This window comes from Haliotis rubra, unplaced genomic scaffold (genome assembly GCF_003918875.1).
Source record: "Haliotis rubra isolate DU_JTF1 unplaced genomic scaffold, ASM391887v1 Scf486, whole genome shotgun sequence".
NCBI lineage: Eukaryota > Metazoa > Mollusca > Gastropoda > Lepetellida > Haliotidae > Haliotis > Haliotis rubra.
In genome coordinates this window covers 632,954-657,915 of record NW_025767175.1, presented here as the reverse complement: position 1 = coordinate 657,915, position 24,962 = coordinate 632,954, and the positions used below count along the sequence as shown (strand labels likewise).

General features: G+C 40.2%; 1 protein-coding gene across 6 annotated transcripts in view; it reads left to right on the top strand.

Moving 5' to 3' along the window:
- The window catches only part of LOC124291212 (serine/threonine-protein kinase 26-like), an 84,873-nt gene that overhangs the window by 40,110 nt on the left and 19,801 nt on the right, over positions 1–24,962 (top strand). For 3 of the 6 annotated variants that reach the window (XM_046728149.1, XM_046728150.1, XM_046728148.1), the window contains exons 2-7: positions 18,596–18,832; positions 19,671–19,836; positions 21,047–21,204; positions 21,889–22,074; positions 23,103–23,245; positions 23,472–23,571. In XM_046728149.1, the coding sequence (XP_046584105.1) occupies positions 18,596–18,832; positions 19,671–19,836; positions 21,047–21,204; positions 21,889–22,074; positions 23,103–23,245; positions 23,472–23,571 (990 nt within the window). Of the gene's footprint in view, positions 1–763; positions 1,026–18,595; positions 18,833–19,670; positions 19,837–21,046; positions 21,205–21,888; positions 22,075–23,102; positions 23,246–23,471; positions 23,572–24,962 lie in introns of those variants that run through there. The other 3 variants (XM_046728152.1, XM_046728153.1, XM_046728147.1) reach the window with 2 other exon arrangements.

The window sequence follows — 24,962 nt, the reverse complement described above, 5'->3', positions numbered from 1 at the left end:
GCCAAGACTGTCTACTGGCCTAACTAAATAGTGGTAACACATAGCCAAAATGCTTGAAATTCTACTTGCATACAAAATCGGTCAATATTAATATCCATTGAAACACATGAAAACATTGTCAAGTGTGATCACGTATTTAGGTACTTTGTGATATTCACAATATACATATAGTCGAACTAGGCAGTCATTTTTCGTCTTGTCACATTGTTAAACACAGATACCTTGTTAGTGAATGTAGTTTTACGCTGCTTTTAGCTATATACCAGCCGTATCAGGTGGGGACAACAGAAATGGGCTTCACACATTGTACCTATGTGGGGAATCGAACCTGAACACTTTAACCATAAGGCTACTCACCCCACCGCACCCCTGTTTATGACAGTATAACAGCGTTAATACCTTCCGGGTCCTTGGGGTTCTTCTATGGAGATTGAATCAACTGACCCAAAATGTTTCACTATTAACAGGGATTTTGATAAGGATCCTTGACTTCAGTGTATAATTTAAATCTCAATAAAAAGTAAAAAATATGATTAACATGGGTTGAAAAGGTAAATGTAAATCTAATGGTTCGTTCATATTTGCTTTACACCTTAGCACCTGTTTTCTCTCTATTATGCTCCCTAGATGGTGTCGTAACGCTGCCGCCGCCACTGTACATTGTGACATGCTTGAGGGCTGGTGAGCTTAGTATGAATACAGCTTTATTGTCGGCCTAGATATCTTCTATTGATTGGGTTCTGGGTGGAGGCATGTTTGTGAGGTACAATTGCTTAGTCATACAGCAAGTTCGTGACGGACTGGATGTGTACATGGATTCTCATAAAATCAACTGATTTCGAAGCTACGATGGTTTCATCAAGCGGGATATATACTTAAGTGGTTTGTGAATCGACAGACATTGTCTTAGTGGATTACTTTAGCCTGTGTTGGTAGATATGGTGAAGACAATGAAGAACAAGGCAGCCATACAACATGTAGACATACGACGTGGATCAGTTGACCAGAAGAAAACTGTTACTGAGGTACATGGTTTCGTCAGAGTTTAGTTACCCTTAGTTCATTTAGCAGAGAAATAGGACTTGTTTCCAAAGGGAATTAGCTGGAATAGTGATATAGTAGAGAAAAAGGAATTTGCTACACTGCCAAATTTTTAACACCAGCGGGGCGGTGGGGTAGTCTAGTGGTTAAAGCGTTGGCTCGTCACGCCGAAGACCCGGGTTCGAATCCCCACATGGGTACAATGTGTGAAGCCCATTTCTGGTGTGCCCCGCCGTGATATTGCTGGAATATTGCTAAAAGCGGCGTAAAACCAAACTCAGGCAGTTTAACACCGGCTAGACGGCTTTGGTCAAATGCCTACTATTGTACCAGTTCTGTCTGGCTGAATGCTATCTTAGGGTTGATTATTTTATTATGGCTTGAACTTGAGTTCCTGTTTTGACATATTAATACATAGGGATAGTCAACATTGGTTACTGAAGTCGGGGGTGTTGTGTGAAGAGAAGGGAAGACTCAGCAATACAGGTTGTTCACTGGTCTCGAGGGGGGACATGGGCTGATGTACCTTCGATGTTTGTTTATGTTCCATGAGCCCGAAACATCGAGGGTACATCAGCCCATGGGCCCGAGGGACCAGTGAACAACATATTTATCTTACCGAACACCTCAATGGTAATTTTGAACTGTTTAGAGTTATCTCCCTTCCATCGATTTGCATTCGCAAATTATCGGTAATTTCCGTACATCATACATGATTCAGTGTTATTCGAGATAAAGGAATTACTACTATGAAGTACCAAATGAGTTCGGCATTCCCAGCCGGGTACATAGAAAATGTTACTCGCTTGTAAGTGGGGTACATTGAAAATGATAGAAGAGTGCTCAGCCAATCAGAGAACGACATTTATGTGTGAGGCAAGATAATGCTTTATGTAGCTCGTCAAACTAGTCATGAGTCTTCAAAGATTCAGACACACAGTTCACAGATTAACGGTTCTAGCGGTCTGCTAGGTAGTGAAAATATTGAAGGTCGGGCTATTTTCTTAAAAAGTGGGGGCGGTGGGGTAGCCTAATGGTTAAAGTGTTGGCTCATCACACCGAAGACCCAGGTTCGATTCCCCACATGGGCACAATGTGTGAAGCCCGTTTTCGGTGTCCCCTGCCATGATATTGCTGGAATATTGCTATAAGTGGCGTACAACTAACTCACTCACTCACTCACTCTTAAAAAGTGTCGATGTTTAATGTGAACCTGAAATGAGCTGTGGACTTGCTGGAAATGACCAGGTTTATAATATCATATTATTACCCATATGGTGAAACATAACCAGTGTCATATATATATCTTATGTGCACATATCACTTTTACCTAGCAACCATTGTTCCCATATTTTGTCGTCTGTGATGTCATTAAACAATTAAACGTGATGTCAATGAAGAGGGCTGTCACACTTGCTTACCATGTTTTACTGCACAAATGTACATGAATAAAATGGATAATAAAGAAATTATTACACTCGAGCAAGTGTGTCATATGACGTGCGAAACTCGTGCTAAACTATGTATTGCCCTCTCTCTCACTCTGGCAATACAAACTTTCACACTCGTTTTGTATATGTCGTATGACACACTTGCCCGTGTAATAATCCCTATGTATTATATGGGTGATGTAATCACCAATGAATAAATACGTGTGTTCATTTCCTATCAGTTTTGTTGCTCCGTTTAAACTAATGGTATATAGGGCATGGATGTCTATGTAGTCTTAAGTTGTGAAAAATCTGTTACATATAGTTACTTCCCTTAGCAAGTCCAGGATCTGTTATGGGTTTGAATCCCTAGTTGTGTTTAATTAGATTCTTGGTCAGCCTGCACCTTACATATGTTTGTAGGTTTCAAGAAAGTTTTAAACTGCCTTAGTTGAGCACCAAGTTGGCTTTTTCTGCAACACTTATCAACAATTGTACCCAAGTTACGCCCATTGCATTTACTCGCTATGGTGAGAGACAGTAAGAAAACTAAGACGTGACATGTTGACTTCAACAGCTGGTGAAACTGCAGCTTTGCTAGCAGCGTTGTTAGGGCATTCTCTCATCCACCTAAATCTCTTAAAGCCAGCGGACCAGCTGCAAGTGCATTAGATGCACCTGGTTGCACCACTTACAGGAACTGGTTACTTTGTCCTTTTTGGATACAGTGTCTGTTTAGGAGGAAATAAATATAAAATCAACACCCACTGTTTATTGACATATTTGATGAACACGACCAAGACATCTTTGTCATGTTAAATTCATAATGTAATACCGTCTAAATTAGGGCACACACTGAGCAGACTGTATGTGGTAACTACCAACGGGCATAGCAGTATGCAAATAAGGGCGGTACTCTGAATGTAATAAAAGATATTGATATAGGTATTGAACTTATTTCAATCATTTCTATGCCTGTGTGTGTGACAAAGAGGCGTGGAGTGCAGATAGCATATAATAACGGTGAACCTTGTCCCTTGCCCAGGCCGAGCACCTACATATGTGACACAGTGTTTTATTATCTGAATGTGTATTGATGTATATTAAGAGGCGACAGTAATGAATGGAATATTCAGTTGTAATTGCGAATTATCCTGCCATCTTGTGCAGGTGTAAATTCATTCTGCGTTTAGCAGATGTAGTTTTGTCAGGAATGATTTGTTTGGGTGACTAGTGTTGTGGAATTATGTAGTGGGCCTAAAGAATGATTTACCATCTCTGGAAAAAAATATTTGTTTTTTTGCCTTAACAGTTATTTTGACAATTTCGGTTCCTTTTGTCATTTGTGAACTATCCACAACTGACATTTTCAACCAGTGATACCAGTGAACAATGGTCAGAGAGTGAGTTAGTTGTGCTGCTTTTAGCAATATTCCAGCAATATCACTGTGGGTGACACCAGAAATGGGCTTCACCCATTGTACCCATGTGGGGAATCGAACCCAGGTTTTGATGTGACGAGCCAATTTTTAACCACTTGGTTACCACACCTCCCACAATGGTCAAAGACCTGGTGGATGTTTTTTAATAGTATTAACTGGCATTTGACAAGTGATCTAAAGAATCGAAACCAGACAAGAGGATCAATCAATTATCATGATTAACTTGCTAAAATCATGTACCAGTGTAGATTTTGAAAGCTCTAACAAAGATCTGTCTGAATTTACTTATCTTTTGAGTGAGACAGTGGGGTAGCCTCTTGGTTGAACACTAGCAGGCTGAATTATTGAAAATACTATAATTAAAAATGGTTTAAACTTTATCTTTAACAAGGAAGTACACCCAACATTTTTTCCCTAGTTGCTTAACACTGCGGAAATCAAAATATTGCTTAAATTTGTATTTTGTTACAATCAATTGTTCCCTTCAGACTCCCGAAGGAAGATTCTGCAAACCTTTTTGAAGATTATCATAGAAAGTAGACACAAAGATTTTATTCAGTTTCACTGAAGATTGTGTCATTTCAAGTGGTGAGCTTATCTTATCATTTTCTTCCCTGTTGTCACAGGCAGACAAGCAGACTGTAGCCGAGCCACGTCTTGAATATTACCCAGAAAATTACTGTATTAGTTTCAAGTCACACATGTTTATTATCACTGCACAATGACATATTACAACATTCACACGGCAGCAGTCCATGTGAGACGACTGGGTGTGGTCCATGTTATTTCTGTCTCTGACCCGTATCCCTAGTTATATAAAACATACACAAGGTAAACAAACATGGCCGCCGCTAGCATAGACAGACTTTGTGCATTAGTGTTGCTGGTGGAGTTTGAGCTCGCTCACAGAGCATCTCCACGTTAGGGATGGATTAGTGGTTACAGTAAACATGGCAGATCAAATATTAGTACCTGACACTCTTCAGGGCTGATAGGTTATTAGAACATCATAAATAAGTCATCGCTTCTTGATTGGAAATTCTGTGTTAGCTGGTGACTGGTTGTATAAAAACTTATTTACATGCATGTACATGTATTTGTCTTTGAGAAAATTATGAAACCTATTGGTACATATGTATGTTGTCTCTTGAGGATGTTAGGACGTGAGGTAGATAGCCTTGTGGTTCATGTGTCTGCTCGTCATGCAGAAGGCCCGGGTTCGAGTCCCCACATGGATACGTGTGAAGCCCATTTCTGGTGTCCCCTGTAATATTGCTGGAATATTGCTAAAAGCGGAGTAAAACTAAACTCACTCACTCTTGTGGATGTTAAGACTGTCACAGGAATTGACCATGTGATATTGTATCTGGAAAACCCTTTCAATATTTTGTAAAGCAAGTCCTGATTTCTTTTAAAATAGGGTCTCATTATTTGCAAATTTATAATGGAGTATGTTGAAAGAGGTGACTTAGTTGAGGATTGTGGGTCTCAGTGTGATGGTGCTCGTACTATCAACCACTGGTTTAACTGCCAGACTTACTTACTCTCATGATGCTGCTGGAATATTGCTGACAGTGTTCAACAATTTACACTCGATTACATACTTACTGGGAAAGTGGAAGGTCAGTGAGGATAAAACAAGGACTGGTTATTTTGGGGTTGGCTTACCATGTCTGAGTGGGGCATCCTTGTAAGAGCTTGTTGTCAAAGTGGGCCAGAATATGTCTGAACCAGTACATGCAGCCTCTCACACACATTCATACATGCTGAGAATAGTGAGATAGAAGTTAGTAATCGTGAACACAATGTTAAAACCCATTTCTCTTCTCCTGTTAACCACATGAACCAAATTCCCCTCTCACTAACTCAGTAGCTATATAACCAGTTTGGTCCGTGACTTTAAGGATTAAGTGATGGACAGATCAGGGATGTCAGTGTCAACCTGGTGTATTCATGCACATCTGGACATTTGAGTCACGATGTGATACAGATCACAATGTCTGATTTCCTTGTTTATGTGTGACTCTCATGTGACCAGGTTACACAGAGTTTGTTGCTGTCAACCTGTTAGTGACTGACCTGCATGAGAGGTTAATTTTGACTTTGTAGTATTGACTATTCTGATTTTTGTAAAGCCCATTACTGGTGTCCCTTTCCATGATATTGATGAAATATTGCTAAAAGCTGTGTTAAGCATACTCACTCACTCTAGTGGTGGTTCGATTAATTGAAATAATCGAAGATTGGTCGCAATGACTAAACGACCAAGCAATCGATTATGTTTCTCATAATCGAACACAAACAATTCTGGAACACTTGTTTGCATTAACAATATTTTTCACAAGGTTGGTTTTGTCTGTTACATTTCATAAACATTACAAGCTCGTTCCAAGTCATGATTGAATTTATCTTAAAGACTCCAGGAAATTTATGTTCCTCACATACTAGACATCCTTTAAAGATGTTAAATTTGCACATACATTTTGTGGAATTTGCAAAAAGACTCATAAGAACTACATGTTTTTTCTTTGTTTTTTGTGCAGTAACAAACATAACCAGAAAAATTTGATAAATGATGCTGACCAATTATTTTGATGATTGATCGGTTGTAATGAACCAATCATCAATTATGAGATTTTATCCAATTCCCAACACTAACTCACTCACTCACTGTCTGAAAAATGATATAGAATTCAAGGGATGAATCATACAAGGATAGTCTATCGTAGATCATACCAACAAGCACAATTTCCATAGTACTAATAGTAATAATACATCTGTTAATCATACTTGAGGAGGATTTCTAAGCTGAAGTCCATCATATGAAAGTGAGAAAGAGAGGTGAAAGATTAGGTAAATCAAACAAAATACTTCTAGAAGCACTAGTTGACCTTGTTTGGATCTTCTGTTCTCCAGACACATGCCTATATGGAGGTGCTGTCTGACAGGCCAGTTCTCAACACAGCATGATATTACCCCCAGAACACTATCCTGGACAAATTTGTGTGAATATTTATAGCAAGGCGTGAGGTGGAAGCATGCTTGCATGTGTTAGAAGGGTTGGATGGTTTGTTATCGTGATCGGGCTGACCTTCCTTCATTGTTAGGCTCTTTCATTGGCAAATGTTAATGTATTATTGTGTTGGTTGAAAAAACACTGCCGAAATAGCAGTGGAAATTGATATGGCCACTTGTCAGTGGATACTCTGAGTGTAATATATGAAACAGTGATTGTTTGGTTGCTCCACATGTGGTGGTGGTTTGAGTAAGATGTGGTTGTGATTTCATAGGGACCTCAGTTGTAGAATATTCCATTGTCATTTCTTCATATTGGGGGAGGTGGCACTAGTGGCCAAGCTGTGCGAAGCACTTTGTTAGTCAGAGTTGTATCCCTTAGTTAGATATTCCAGAAGGTTCTGTTGTTAACCGAATCACAGGTTAACCATGGTTATGTTTGTGGGGTTTTCATCAATGCACTCATGGGCTTCGCAGATTGACACTTCAGGCTTTCCTTAGTATCAAATATATGTGCCATGGTATGTCTGAAATATGTCTCAAAAACAGTGCTAAACAACAAACAAACACTCACTCACTCACTCACTCACTCACTCACTCACTCACTCACTCACTCACTCACCCAACCACTCACTCACTCACTCACCACCACCCACCCAACCACTCACTCACTCACTCACCCACCCACCCACCCACCCACCCACTCACTCACCCAAACCACCCACCCACCCACCCACCCACTCACCCAACCACCCACCCACCCACCCACTCACTCACTCACTCACTCACTCTCACTCACTCACTCACTCACTCCTCACTCACCCACCCACCCACCCACTCACTCACTCCACTCACTCACTCACCCACTCACTCGTATTGCTACCCCCTTCTGTCGTGATGTGACTGCAGTTGTGGTAAAATTGCATTCAACTCACCTCACTGTTCTGTTTTGATATCAGACATAGAGCTGGATGTTACAAACCACCCAAAGATCCGTGTTAGAATGGGTCTTCAGCAAGCCAATGCTCGTCCTAAGAGGCGACTAACAAGATCGGGTTGGCAGGCTTGCTGACATGGTGGACACATGTCATCGTATCCTAATTGTGGAGATTGATTGATGCTCATGATGTTGATCACTGTATTGTCTGGCACAGACTTGGTTATGTACAGACCACGACCATATAACTAGAAAATTGCAAAGTGTGTCCCAACAAAAACAAACAAAGAAAGATGTTAAAATACTTGCTGATGGAGTTAAGATGGTCTTTCCTCCCACACTTCATCATTGAAGGGGGCGGTGGGGTAGCCTAGTGGTTAAAGCGTTGGCTTGTCACGCTGAAGACCCGGGTTCGAATCCCCACATGGGTACAATGTGTGAAGTCCATTTCTGGTGTCCCCCGCCGTGATGTTGCTGGAATAATGCTAAAAGCGGTGTAAAACCAAAACTCAGTCAGTCAGTCATCATTGAAGATACAGTTGTATTGCTAAGACCACTGTTTTCATGCTTCAGCATAGACCTAAGACAGATGAAAGTCCATGCTAACACTAAGAGGATCATTCACTCACTCACTTTATTTTCTACACGATAACATTAAACCTTCAACAATCGAAGTGTTAAGATTACTTTGGGGAAAAGCTACATGCAAAGATCTAATAACCCAGAAACCGACACATTATTACGATGTTGGCAGATGGAGTGCAAAGAGGTTAGTTTGTTACCATTTTGCCATCATAAATACTTGGCTCTGATAAAAGCGATTACGTGCAGTATTGCATTCAAGGTGGCTGCTTCGCTTTTTGTACCGAATTAGAATCAAATCGGTGATCAATAAACAGCACTGAAAAAAACACAAATTAACATAACAATAGAAGCCTTTTCATGTACTTAGTGGCTTGGAAGCTTACTTGTGAGTGACATAACTTTGTAAAACTTCTAATATGGAAACAACTGACACAATACAGTGTTACAAATTTCTCATTTCAGTGCTATTGAAACCGTTTAAATCACCATGGCACAGTCAAGATGAGTTACTTGTGCATGAAGGGCTTTCTTACAAATCATGTTTTATAACAATGACTTGTGAGAATGTTTATTTAATGCTGTTAAATGTGCATTCTGACAAATAAACATGACAAACAAACAGAATATCATGAGTGAGTAAGTGATTTTAGTTTTACACCACTTTTAGCAATATTTCAGCAATAACACGGCGGGGGACGAACCCGGATCTTCGGTGTGACAAGCAAACCCTTTAACCACTAGGCTACCCCATCACCTCCCAGAATATCATGAAGGTGTGAAGACACTTAGTGCACAGTTTGATTCACAAATTAACCTGCACTTTAGAAATTATAGAGCCCATTAAAATCTCTTGAATTCTAAAAGGCAACTGAAACATTGATTATAGGTTTAAGGGGTCTTGAGAATCAGAGAATGCACCAAATATACTCAAGACTCAATTAGTACCGGTACATATACAACCACACATACTACAGTCATCAGGGATTGCGGAACCAGGAATTGTTTCACCATCAATGCAATAAATAACTAAATTATTGATAACACTGCTCCAGTTTATTGTATTATTATCCTTCGTGTGGGGGAATTCCGACCGTTTCCGACCAGGGCAGGGACAGTCAGTCTGGGTTGCCAGAATGCAGGTGGTGATAAAATTCCCGTATCAAATTATAGGAGCATGCAATGTTCATTACATGACTAAGATATGTTTCACATAAATAGTGGAAAGGTCATTGTCAGCAGGTCACTGAATTATGGCATAGAATTACTGTAATGTTAACCTAACAACACCCTTCAGTTTGGGAGGTGGGTGCAGTGTTTGAAATATACAGCCTGTCTGAAGACCAGATGCTGGTCTCTTGTCAAGCCAGTACTTGCACTGTTTGTCCTTTTTGCCTTATGTAGGTTACATATCAGTTGATTTGTCTCCATAACCTGTGGTTTGTGACCTCTGTAGATCAGGGTTAGAATTGGTCTTCAGTAACCCATGCTTGTCATAAGAGGCGAATGACGGGATCGGAGGGTCAGGCTCGCTGACTTGATTGACACATGTCATCATATCCCAATTACATAGATTGATGCACATGCTGTTGATCACTGGATTGTCTGGTCCAGACTCGATTATTTACAGATTATTTATAGCTGGAATATTAATGAGTTAGACAACCAACCAAACTTTGGTTTGGCATTGTTTATCTTGACAAATGTTTTCAACTAGATGCTCAGTGATGTTACACACTGATTTCCAGATCCTAAAACACTGACACTTTGTACTGTATGTCTATTGTGAATTAATACTGATATAAACTTATGAGGATATTGAGGAAGTGCCGATTGTCTTCAAATTTGATTAAGCTTTCATTGGAAGAAGTTTAACTGATTTGTCAACACCATAGCACTGCCCGTGGTTCGATTCCCCACATGGGTACAATGTGTGAAGCCTATTTCTGTGATATTTATGGAATATTGCTAAAAGCAACATATAACCCAACTCACTCACTCAGTCACTCATGAAATTTTGATTATACTCTTTTTTCTACAAATTTGTAAACTGATGATTGAATACTTTAAATTAACATCAAATATATTTTCATACTTCACAGTATTGTAAAGCATGGACCTGAGAAATACTTAGGTCCGGGACATCCCTTGCAGGCTATGAAAGGATGCCTAATCTGAGATGTTTTCCACAGGAAATATGTTCAACATTGATAAGGAATCATTCATTGTACTGTTGTACAAGTCACAGTGGAAATTGGTGACAAACAAAGTCTGAAAGGAAGGATCTCAATGGATACTTGACAGTTGGCAAACATTACACTTAACTACTGTTTTAAGATCCTTTTGTGAGAAATATATTCTTGCATGTTTGTTTTATCAAAGTGTACAAGGCTTATGATATATTTAATTCTGTAAATGAGTTTACTTGTATGTTGACTTAATATCAACAAATGTAAATTTTATTCCAAACACAGGGCGGTGGGGTTGCCCAGTTGTTAAAACGTTCACTCGTCAGGCCGAGGACCCAGGTTCGATTCCACCATGGGTACAATATGTGAAGCCCATTTCTGGTGTCCCCCACTGTGATATTGCTGGAATATTGCAAAAGCGGCGTAAAACTAAACTCACTCACTCACTCACTCATTCCAGACACTTGCAGAGCCGTAAATGTATTTTGTTGTGAAGTCAACTGTGGATTTAGTATATATTTTTTAATGAATAATCAATTATTTAAGATTGTCAACATGGTCAAAAATCATGATAATGCATTTTAATGAAGCTGAAAATGTGGCTTTGGAAAAATGAGAGCAGCAGTATACAGTGTTAGATCCTACACCGAAATGTCGCTTTCACTGTATTAAAGAAGTTGTTCATCCATATATTGTTATCCTTCCTTAGTGCTGTGTTAGAATTGGTCTTCAGCAACGCATACTTGTTGTAAGAGGTGACTCATGGGATCAGGTGGTCAGGCTCGCTGACTTGGTTGACACACGTCATCGTATCCCAGTAGATCGATGCTCATGCTGTTAATCACTGGATTTTCTGGTCCTGAGTCGATTATTAATATATCTGGAACATTACTGAGTGTGGCATTAAACAACAAACCAACCAATTATAGTGCTTCAACTTCCAAATGCCTCTCAAACAAGCATACTAGCTGCTTAACAACTACTTGCATAAGGAAAATACAGTGAAACAAATCTCATGCCACCTGCATCTACTATGACTCATCACTAATAGCCGAGGTACCCATGATATCGTTGAAATGCCATCCAACATGTAATGGTTGTTTTGTCAAGGATGTGAAGCTCTGCATATGGAATGCAGTGCACACAAAGGGAGAAGTCACTATCATGGCCGAATCTTGATTTCATTGTGTCACCCTGAAGTGCTTCCTTGTGTGCTGACAAGCTGTGAGCTGATGTTTCAGTTTGTCTTTTTGGGGGACAGATTGAAATGTCTTAATAACTAGGCCATCATCATTGAAGTAAGACCCGCTCCTACTGGGATAAGCTATGTCAATATGCCACACCTTATGCATTCATATCATGGGTGTCCCCCTGTTGTAAGACTTGACATTCCATGGTGGGATAAAGCTGGATTTTTCTGCCATACCAGAGTTTGATATTGGACAAAGTCCACTGGTTTGAGAGATGTAAACTTCAGAAAGTAGATGAGGACGTTTGTTTATTGACTACCACTTTTCATGAAGGCAATTTGCAATAGAAATTAATCTTGCAATAGAAATTACTTACTCTTGCAAATAGAAATTACTCTTGCAATAGAAATTACTTACTCTTGCAAATAGAAATTACTCTTGCAAATAGAAATTACTCTTGAAACGTCATAATCATAAGGTTGCTCCTGCTGTTGATCACTGAATTGTCTGGTCCAGACTTGGTTATTTACTGACTGCTGTCATATATGTGGAATATTGATGAGTGTAGCGTTAAACAACAAACTAACAAAAGGTGGCAGCTCCATACTTTGTGTCAAGGTACCATAATCACTGGTCATGGAAGTGAAGGGGTCGTGGTGGTACCATTATTTCGTTACGAAACAACAACACAAAATACGCCAGTACGATAGCAGTAAAAATATACGATGTTTTAATAAAACACATTAAATTAAATTATCTTAGCATACGTACCATACACAATAAATTTCAACCACATTTTATTCAGTATCAAGCTATATGTGGAGACTTAATACTGATTTAGGTGAGTACACTGTACACAATAACAAGCCCTTAGAATATCTATGTATTTTTTATTAAATATGAAAACCCTTTAGAAAAGTTAATACTGATTTTGGCCAAGTACTTATTTTTGCATCAGTTTTTGGCCAAAATACTAATTGGGCTAAATTAGGGTTGACATCTCTGCATTATGTCTAAGGTTATTGACTTAAGGGTCACTAAATAGAAGAGCTATTTGACGATTCTAGGTTTGAATTGGCCCCTATCTGCATATACTGGTGATCGGCAGACACTGTGATCGGGTTGGTGGAGTGCCATCATACCACACTGGTGTGGGTTATTGCTCACAGTGTTGTACAGACATAGTTTTGTGTGTGAAAAACTAAAAAAATATATTATACTCCCTGCCTATTTCATCATCTGCCGGAAGAATTTTATTGCAACAATTAGTATATTATTGTTCATTCCTTGTTTTGTAGTGCAGCCCGTTGTGACTTACGGTATTTAAATGGTTGCTGTTGCTGAAATGATATATATTACAGCAGTGTGTATCCTTTATGTAAACTGTTCACATAGTTTTATAGTTTATATTTTAGAGGTCTTTGGATTTACCTGGTCCTATTCAGTCCCCACTTTACAAATTATAATTGAACAGACAAGGCGTTTTTGTGGAACAGCAATTTCAACCTCTGTGCAATTGATCAAAGAAATAGATAGAACTGTCAGAATACCGTTGACTGTGTAATTTAGCTCAACTCTCTGTACTGACTGTCATGTTTGCTATGAGAAAACCCTATGTATTCAATTCCCAGGTATGAACCTAATGAATATCACAGTTATATCATGGTGATAATGGTTATATCATAGCTCTTGTCATGTGGCTAGATCAGGTGCTAATGTAATTTGAAAGCCTCCTCTCAAAGCTTTCAAATTGTACAGGGGAACTAGTGATATGTAAAGTAGGCACGCCCAGTGTTGACAAACTGTTCTGACAAGGAGGTCAGTGTCATTGACGGGCCAGGTTATATATCTAATGTACTGTTCATTTTATATTGTTAGGAATTTACTTCGAGATAGTCTACCAGGTGAACAGGAATATTGCTGTAAATATCGCTGTTTGTTTCAGTGGAAGTAGATAGTGAGGTTGGTTTAGTGGTTATATTTTAGTTATTTCATGGTTTGTCAGTTCATATTAAGTGGGGACGGTGGGGTAGCCTAATGGTTAAAGCGTTGGCTCGTCATGCCGAAGACCCGGCTTTGAATCCCCACATGGGTACAATGTGTGAAGCCCATATTGAAAAAAACAAATGTCTCCGTACGGCCCAAAGCATAATCACCGCTAGCCCCAAACTGGCATTATAAAAACATTAATGCTCTTGGATAATGTGAAATCGTGTTTCGTTGGGACTATCAACTTTATAATATAAAATTATGCGAATTAATATAAAATTAGAATCAGAGACTAATAGCGTCATTTAGTGAAACAACAGCCAGTCACAGGCCCTCGTGTTTTTCCGAGGATTAATGATTTTAAAAATATTGTTTTTGAGATGACACCCCGACTCGAAATGCTTCACAGTACAATAAATAATAACAAGGCTGGACACTTCTAGGGTGCACCCTACCCGACTGCGTTGCCAATCGCTATGCTACCATCGCATGCAATCGATTAAAACATAATCATGGATGATTGGCCTATCGAGCAACACTCATGACACCTACCAATTCTTTATTGTTATTTCTACAAGTCAATTGAAAACCGATTTTGACTCTCAACTAAACGATCTTGACACAGATGGATGACGATATGTCCGCACACAACAGGGGTGTGGTCGAAGCAAGTCCTCTGATTGGCCAACGCTTGCAAATCTGCACATTCTTTATAAATTTGCGGGCATTTTTACTTTCATCGACTGCTTGACTTAAAATGTAAGAATTCTTTTTCCAGCAATGGCTTCTCAAAAGAAAGAATGAGTTGTAACTGTCTCCTTAACAAACATCAACCAACCAGAGGGCTTGCTTCGACCACACCCTCGTGTTGTGCCAACGAATACTTGCAAGTAAATCTTGAGATTAGCCATGTGATGATACGTTTAGCGAGCATCGGGGATATTGGCAACTGTAATGTTAAAACTGCCTTAACCTGACTGGGTTAGTTTGATTTTTGTATTTTTGGTTGATATTCTGTGTCCTGTCGTAGTCATCCCAGTGAATGAATTAAGTCGTCCATGGCCATGCCGAATTTTGAAACAAATATTCCAGGCTTCTGACGACACTCATTTCGTGAATGATACATGTTCTGCGATGTTGTCAGTTGACATGTGCAAATGAGAGATAAGATAAAAATTAAGATTATTGTAATCAGTTTATTGGAGCTGTCCATGTAATGTTTAACTGTCAAACGCAGCCGGTGAAATCTCGCTAAGGGAATTAACTCTCAGCCCGGATATTACACAATATTGTTTACGTGGTTACAAGAGTGCTCATTTGCGAATGGCTGCGCATCTGTTGCGCATGTGTACCGGTAGAGGGAAGTTAGCAGCAGGGTGTCGATGTGTATCAGTTACATTCCAGACCGTAGCGCTGATGGTTAGTGATAAACTGTTGGGGAGGGTTGTCCCTCTATTATATGGTCTCTGGTGAAACCCACTGCAAGGGTATGATGCTGACAAAATAAAAGCTGTTACAGGATCATTAACCCACAATCATACTCATAGGACTCTAGTGATTCTAAGGGGAGCAACTCTTCTCATGAATTTTGTTCATTTCATTTGTGAAGTCATGTGATAACACTTGAACCTTAGCATCCTGTCTCCCTTGTAGCATTCCTGCACCATGTATCGATAACATCAGTCAGACTTGTGTCCACCGGATGTATTGTTGTTTGATGCTGCAACCTGCAGTGTTACAGCTGAACTGTCACCATCAGTATATAGCCCAGCAATTTCCAAACCTGACCGGGGGCTAAGTGGGGTAGCCCAGTGGTTAAAGCTTTCGTTCATCACGCCATAGACCCAGGTTCGATTCCCCACATGGGTACAATGTTTTATATTGCTGGAATATTGCTAATAGCAGCATAAAACTAAACTCACTCACTCACTCCAAGCCTAACCGGGGGGCTAAGTGGGGTAGCCCAGTGGTTAAAGCTTTCGTTCATCACACCATAGACCCAGGTTCGATTCCCCACATGGGTACAATGTTTTATATTGCTGGAATATTGCTAATAGCAGCATAAAACTAAACTCACTCACTCACTCCAAGCCTGACCGGGGCGTTAAGTGGGGTAGCCCAGTGGTTAAAGCTTTTCTATCAGCCATAGGGGTAGATTCCCCAGTGGTTAAAGCCTTTATTGCTGGAATATTGCTAATAGCAGCATAAAACTAAACTCACATGGGTACTCCAAGCCTTGGGGTTAAGAGTGGTTAAATGCCTTTGTTCAATTCCCTACATGGGTACAATTTGTGAAGCCCATTTCTGGTGTCCCCTGCTGTTATATTGCTGGAATATTGCTCAAAGCGGCATAAAATTAAACTCACTCACTCACTCCAAGCCTAACCACCCAATACACATGGTTCTCAGGCATAGGGTGCTTGGGACCTATAGTCTTAACCTCCTACAGATAAGCATTGTCTAAGATCTCAAGCAGATAATGGTGTCCGTAGCATGTTTAGTGTTCAGTAATCTAAGTTCCTTCCTCGTCTGTGACATCTTCATTACCCTCCAGGAAACATTGTTGACATTAGTGTTTAAGCAACCTTTCCGAGAATCTTTAGTAGTTTCCCTGGAACCAGAAATGTTTGTGAAATTTGTATTTGTCTGTACATCTGTAGAAATGCTTTCTGTTGAAATGGGAAAAGCTTTACGACCAGCTTTCTAAATCATAGATGAATTTGTTTTTGTTTGATCAGTTTGGTTTGAGATTGCAGACAAATTGAAAAGCACCACACTTCCACTTGCATTCTCACTTAACTGTTTCATGACAGAAATGGAATAGAAAGTCAAAACATTGGAGCTGGGGAAAGAGTGTTTGGCTGTCATAACTTGAGTGAGTGAGTTTAGCTTTATGCTGCTTTTAGCAATATTTCAGCAATATCACGGAAAGGGACACCAGAAATGGGCTTCACACATTGTACACATGCAGGAATCGAACCTGGGTCTTCGGAGTTGACGGGTGAATGCTTTAACCACTAGGCTACCCCGCCACCCACATAACTTGTTTGAACGTAAAGCAGTCATGCAGTTGTCCTTGGCTTCAGTTTTAGCAGAATACTATGGGTCAAGTGACTCACTGACCATGAAACTGATGGACTGTACTGATATAAAACGTGGCAAGAGGCTCGATATTGCCCCAAAATATGAGGTATCGTCATTTGTGTGGAGCCCCTGGCAAAGCACTCGCCAGCACATCTTCCAACATTTATGATTAACCACCCCATAGGCAGAAGTAGGGGAACAAGGCAACATGATTATTTATGACTGTGGTACATATATAAATACAAATTGTTGCAGATAAATTCCACTGGCTAGAAATATCAAGTGTTACACCAATTTCTGTTCATGGTGTTCACTGCCCGGATACCCTGGAAGCATGTAAAGTGAAATTATGTCTCAATTATTCACAATTACAAATGCTGTCAAGCCTTGTGGAAATGTCCTCAAACAGAATGTTGGTGTGGACTTAATCTGATAATGGTATACCTTGATAAGATGACTACTTGAACTGTGTTGTGATATAGCTGGGACTTAACTAGGGCTGGTTGGGGCAGATAGTGTAATTTGTGTGATGTCATTGCCTCGCTGTTCATTAGTGTTGAGAATCGGAAACCAATCCACACCGATTTTCGGAGGACTTGTGGTGAACGGTTATCGATTATAATCGAAATATATACATTTTTAATGTAATCACCAATTTCAAGGGTTTTTCCCCAGGTTTTTCTTTTCTAATTAATGTTAATGTAATTATTCTGTTTATTTACACAACAAATATTGCCAAATTTTTATCAGTATATCTCATTACCTTCAGAATAGATGTAAAATTTATTCATAGCGCATGGTTGTTTGTGAATATTCGTCAATTTTAATGGTTAGTTTACTTCATTCAAGTGTGTTATACTGAAACAGCAAAATTCTGATTAATTGAAAATATGTTTTTTACAATCGATAATTATTTTTTATCCTCCTTTCGATCGATTTTCGATTATTTTCGATCATCGGAACACAACTACTGTTCATTGTATACTTTTGATTATTTGGGGGTTTCACTTTGTGCCTCTTTGACTGTGGCAAATTGCCCTGTGTCAGAATGTCACATGTAAAGTCAGGTTCTTGTGTCTTTCCATTTTCTTCCTATGCAGTAAAGGGGCTTGGGATAGGCTAATGGTTTAGGAGTCCGGTCATCACGCTGAAGATTCGGGTTTGATTCCCCACATAGGTACCAAGTGTGAAGCCCATTTTTGGTGTCACCCGCCGTGATATTGCTGGAATATTGCTAAAAGCAGCATAAAACTTCACTCACTCACTCACTCACTCACTCCTGTACAGTAAATATGGTCAGTGTATGTGTGTTTGGTGCTTGGCAATGAACAAGCCTGTTGTACTCCCTTAGTACCTCGTCATTTCTCCATTACTAGTATGTCGTCATTTTGATAAAATATAATACTTTAAAAAGGTATTTATAAAATACCTAGTTTGTTTATATTACTGTTGTTAATCTGTCATGTAAAGTATAAAAAACGCTACTTTTCATTTTTATTTGTTGATCAGGGGATTTGTCGTCATTTTGATAAAATATAATACTTTAAAAGGTATTTATAAAATACCTAGTTTGTTTATAATCTGTCATGTTTACACTACTTTTCATGTTTTATTTTGATCAGGGATTTGTAAACATGTAAAGATTAAAAGGATTTGGCATAATCTTCCTTTACTCACTTCCTGTTTTGTATTGCAGGGTAGAGGAGGAACCATCGACCCAGAGGAGCGGTTTACGAAGCTAGAAAAGATTGGAAAAGGTTCATTTGGTGAAGTGTTCAAAGGAATTGACAATGACACGAAACAGGTTGTGGCTATCAAAATAATTGACTTGGAAGAAGCAGAAGATGAAATTGAGGACATTCAGCAGGAGATTATGGTGCTGTCCCAGTGTGACAGTCCGTATGTTACCAAATACTATGGCTCCTATCTCAAGGTAGGTGCACCTGAGGTTGGTAGAGGGAGGGTTCTGTACAGCTGAGACTAGGGGGTGCTCGCATGTGATTGTAAGTATTGGGGTGGCAGTATATTGTTGTGGATGTTTCTTACATCCTGTTGTTTCTAAGCACACTGGCAAATGCACCCAGAATGGAGTATCAATAAAGGAATAGCTGTGTTAAAGTGGGTTTTCATTTGTACAGGTGATAAGTACAAAGAACCCCGACACCCCACCCACGTCTCACCCCACCACCCAACACCCCACAGCCCACGCTCGTCACCCCACACCCATCAAGATCATGGTGTTGAAGACAGGCCTGATATTACTTAAATACTAAATCATATCAATATCAATCTCAACTCTTTTATAAAATTTCAACTAAAGAGAGGAGACCTTCACAAAGCTATCGGGGCGCTGCGACTGTCGTAAGTCTATGTTGTAAAGAGGTACGACAGTCATAACGCTACGATAGCTTTGTGAAATGGGGCCCAGGATGGGGCATCTGCCTGGAAGACAGAAGGTCAGTGTCTCAAGGCATCATTAGGTTTGTTTTTAAAGATGGTACTTCTTGTTGCTCTGCATGGTGCTCAGCATCAAATGGATAAAGCAAGTACTGGAGAGCTCTGAGTATAAGTAAGGTATCATTGTTTACCTGTGACGTCTCAGTGGGCTAGCACTGTCGACCGATGTCAGTCCACAATCAGACACACATTGCCATATAAGTGCAATAGTTGCAAACATGATGTTAAACCCCTTTTAACCAATGGCATTAATGGCGTTGTGTTACAGTCAGTATGTTGGACCCCAGTGAATGTTGTCTTCTCTTCTTTTTCAGGGCTCAAAGTTATGGATCCTTATGGAATATTTGGGCGGTGGATCCGCCCTAGACCTGATGAAGGCGGGACCTTTCACAGAAAATGACATAGCAATCATCATTAGGGAAATTCTTAAAGGATTAGATTACCTTCACTCAGAGAGGAAATTACATAGAGATATTAAAGGTAACCATTTCCTAACTTCTTTATGGCGACTAACGGAATCGAGTGGTCAGGGTCGCTGTCTTGCTGACATATGTCATCATATCCCAGTTGTGTAGATCGATGCTCATGCTGTTGATCACTGGATTGTCTGGTCCGGACTCGATTATTTACAGACTGCCGCCATATAGCTTGGATACTGCTAAGGCTGAGTGAGGCGTTAAACGACTAACAAACAAAACCTTACTTCTTTGTATTTAGAAATTCTTAGGTCAAGGCTAAAGGTGTCAAAACGAAAGACGTTCACCTCCCCACAACTTACTAGAATTGTCCAAAGAGAACACTTTGTCCTGTCATTGTTCAACAAGAAGTCACCAAAGAGAACTATTCACTAATTAATGAGTTATATTTTATCTGATTTTGTCCACTAAGCTGCCACCCCATTGAAGTAGGCATCCATAAAATTGAGTTTGGACTGTATTTGTCAGTACCTTTGAAATAGTTTGTGAGAGCTGTCACAGAATGTTTAATTTCCTCGACAGACAATCAGTCTGAGTCTAAGCAGCAAGTATCGATTGTGATTGCCACTTGAATGGCAGTGTTCACGAATGATGTTTCAAAATAACAGGACATTGGGTCCTGTAAGTTTCAGATGTCTGTCTGACCCACTGAAAATTCACGGGACCACAGAAGAAAAAATAGACACACATTTCAGATTTAACATTTCTTGTAATTGGCATTGAAATTATTAACAAATGTAAGATTTATAAACAGCAAACAAGTGTGACGTGTCACATATAACAACTTCAGTGAAAGTCAGTATGAACTTCATTATGTATACAGTCGGACACTGTGGCCTGGCGGGTTGTAGACTTCCATCGGATTGAGAGCAAATGTGCAGGACTTGTCCGAGGGTCAGACGCTATTCCTAAACACTGGAATGGGTGATGAATATGATGAAATACTGCCCTCATTGAAATAATTTTTTGTTATGAGTTGGAGAGTTAGGATCCTGCATGGTTTTGATATCAGTGTATTAAGCAAAGGGTTTTAGGGAGCCTTGTCCAAGGGCCTGCTGTTACATACTGAAGATTTCAGATTGTCAAAATTCAAAAACTGAAATTTATGAAATGTGAGCAAGAGGTCCGAGTGAAAATGTAAGTGTGCCATGCTTGTATTGATAAAGTGATAACACCCACAGTGGTTCACATGTCTTGATGTCTCTCTGTTCCAGCTGCTAATGTCTTGTTATCTGAAAACGGAGATGTGAAGCTTGCGGACTTCGGTGTAGCGGGTCAGTTAACGAATACAACCAACAAACGGCAAACATTTGTTGGCACTCCATTCTGGATGGCACCAGAAGTCATTAAACAATCAGCCTATGATACTAAGGTAAGACTTCAGGGAATGTCCAACTGGAGCATTCATTGGACATTGTATTGACAAACAGAATACCAACCAAGTGTTTGTCCTGCAGTTATTAACTGACCCGTGAAGGTCCCGGGGTAGAACAGGTCTTCAGTAACCCATGCTTGTCGTAAAAGGCGAAGATGCTTGTCGTAAGAGGCGACTAACGGGATCGGGTGGTCAGGCTCGCTGACTTGGTTGACACATGTCATCGGTTCCCAATTGCGCAGATCGATGCTCATGCTGTTGATCACTGGATTGTCTTGTCCAGACTCGATTATTTACAGACCGCCGCCATATAGCTGGAATATTGCTGAGTGCGGCGTAAAACTAAACTCACTCACTCACTCACTTCTGTTATTAACTGGAGACCCTGTTGTCTGAGCCTCAACAGCTCACAATACAGAGTTGCGTCCCTTAGGTTTGCTAAAAACAACTGGCATGCCGGTTCCGAATCATGGATTTTCCTGGTTATGTTTCTAAGCTTGTCATCACGATAACTGTGCTTGTGGGTTTCACCAAGGTGTAAGTCTAAGACATGGGGCAATCCTCCCAGATTTAGCTAACACCATAACTGCATTGAGACCCAAAACAAAATTTATCAAACTCATTTAACCATTCACTGTTATTTTCATTTTTGGTTATGTTGTGCCACTTTTCCTATTCCAGGCAGACATATGGAGCTTAGGCATCACAGCAATCGAGTTGGCCAAGGGTGAACCTCCCAACTCCGACCTCCATCCAATGAGGGTCCTCTTCCTCATACCCAAGAACAATCCCCCCCAGCTAATGGGCAACTATAGTAGATCATTTAAAGAATTTGTGGAGCTCTGTTTGAACAAAGATCCAAACAATGTAAGTATTTGATCTGTCGATCACTGTATATTAGTCATTCCAGTTCTTCAGTATATAAACATCCCCAACATGGTATAAATGTGATATTTCCTACTGACAAACGAATGAGGTTTATGGGCATTATATACTTGACTCCCTTTTTGTGCTTGTTTACAGCGACACCAAATTTACACTTAATTATTGAGGCATATGGGCCTGTTATTTTACACGTTTTGCATAAAAGTACTATGTTTTTGACTTATAAATAATTAAAACACATTGATTCGTTCATCAGTGGGATGTGTTAATATCATTGCTGGCATCAAGACACTGTATGTTACCATGCATCACGTACATCACTTGTTCTCCTTTATTGTTCCCCGACCGCGTCATACCAAAAGACATTAAAATATGGTACTTGTTGGTCCCTGCCTGGCGCTCGGCAGTAATGGGTACAATAAGGACTGGTCGGCTCGGAGTCAGTATAATGTGTGTGAGTGGGGTATTCATGCTTAACCATGGCATGTTATCTCAGTGAGCTTGCACTATAAAACCAGCTTAAGTTTTGGCTAGTACAAGCAGCCACACATACGCATGCATGCATGTCATCATATGAGCGAAATATTCTTAAGTACGACGTTAAACCCAATTTCACCTCTACTTTCCTTCATTGTCAAGAAGGGGCGGTGGGGTAGCCTAGTGGTTAAAGCGTTGGCTCATCACCCCGAAGACCCAGGTTCGAATTTCCACATGGGTATAATGTGTGAAGCCCATTTCTGGTGTCCCCTGCCGATGTTGCTTGAATATTGCTAAAAGCGGCGTAAAACCAAACTCAGTCAGTCAGTCATTGTCAAGAAGAATGTCATCCTTGGGAGCCAAAATTGGGACTTGGATGACCTTCCATTAGGTAGTTTGGAAAGCAGAGGCTGATCTGCAAAATATACAGTGTCTTGAACAGAATTGAATGTTTCAATAAAATAAACATTTTAAACAGTGTATTTAAAGCAGCATTGCAGCCAGTACCTTCTCTGCCATTTTGCACATTGCAGAGGCCGTCCGCGAAGGAGTTGTTGCGGCATCAGTTCATGAAGAGAGCCAAGAAGACTGCCTACCTGGTGGAGTTGATAGACCGCCACAAGCGATGGAAGGCAGAAAGGGCCAATGAAAGTGACAGTGATGATGAAAGTGATGAGTGAGTTTATCTTTGAAATGTTGTTTTTAATTTGTGATTTTAATCCGTATGAAGGCCGTATGAATTCTACACAGTGAGAATGGCAATTAAAGTGTGACACTTTCAGCTCTGATAATGGGATGCTGAGCTTGGTTTTGTGGTTGTTTTAGCTCTGATATTAATGCAGCATAATCAAGTAAGATATGACTTATTTAGCTGCTGTAACAAGATGATGTGACTGTTTTAGCTCTGAAAATGGCAGCGATGAAGAAGTCATGAAGGAGGGGTGGATTATGACTGTGAAGGAAGCTGACAGGACGTTGATGATGAATGGCTTGAATGAACAAGTAAGTGCTGCAGCAGATGTACACACTCTTCTGCAGGGGACAATATGGTGCAAATATTACCACAGAGGGGACAATGTAGTGCAAACATTGTCACTCAGTGTATGACGATGTAGTGCAAACATTGTCACTCAGTGTATGACGATGTAGTGCAAACATTGTCACTCAGTGTATGACGATGTAGTGCAAACATTGTCACTCAGTGTAGGACGATGTAGTGCAAACATTGTCACTCAGTGTAGGACGATGTAGTGCAAACATTGTCACTCAGTGTAGGACTATGTAGTGCAAACATTGTCACTCAGTGTTGGACGATGTAGTGGAAACATTGTCACTCAGTGTAGGACGATGTAGTGCAAACATTGTCACTCAGTGTAGGACTATGTAGTGCACACATTGTCACTCAGTGTATGACAATCTTGTAGTGCAAACATTGTCACCCACTGTATGACGATGTAGTGCAAACATTGTCACTCAGTGTAGGACGATGTAGTGCAAACATTGTCACTCAGTGTAGGACGATGTAGTGCAAACACTCAGTGTATGACAAACATTGTCACAATCTTGTGGGCAAACATTGTCACCCAGCGTATGATGTAGTGCAAACATTATCACTGAGCATGTGACAATGTCGGGCATGGCTTAACAGGCAGAAGCAGTAATGTTGTATAAGCACAAGACAGGGTTGATGCTCTCACCAGGAGGAGGAGGAGGAGGATACTCAGGATGTACAACTGGTCAGGAGATGCATGAAATATGGCTGTTGGGTTTACTTGCTGTTGTGCTCATGTCAAGTCCCATTAGGGATGTTTCAACACACCATTTGCGTTCAAAGGTGGGGAGAGAATTAGATATGATAATTTTTTGTATGAGGGAGAGCAAGAATACAATCAGACTCTGGTGTTCTGATTAATCAAGGGGTCCTTTGCGTAGTCCTCACATTGAGTTGCACCAATTTAGGGAGCCCCTTGTTGTGACAGAGAAAACTGTCCAAATGTGTGTCAGTTTTGAACTCTGAAAACAAAACACATACCTGTACAAGAGCTCTTTCAGTTAGTGAGGGTAACATGAACATTCTAACACGGACAACAAGCGTGTGGGTGAAAGGTCGAACAGAACATGAACAGGTGTTCTACCATGGGGGCAGTGGGGTAGCCTAGTGGTTAAAGCGTTTGCTCGTCACGCCAATGGCCCGGGTTCGATTCCTCACATGGGTACAATGTATGAAGCCCATTTCTGGTGTCACCCGCCAAGATATTGCTGGAATATTGCTAAAAGTGGCGTAAAACCATACTCGATCACTCACTTAATCACTGTGAGTCCATGTGACAGAATTGAAGTTGGAGCAGTCATCACACTGAAATTGCTTTGCTAAGTGGGACTAGTTTCATGTG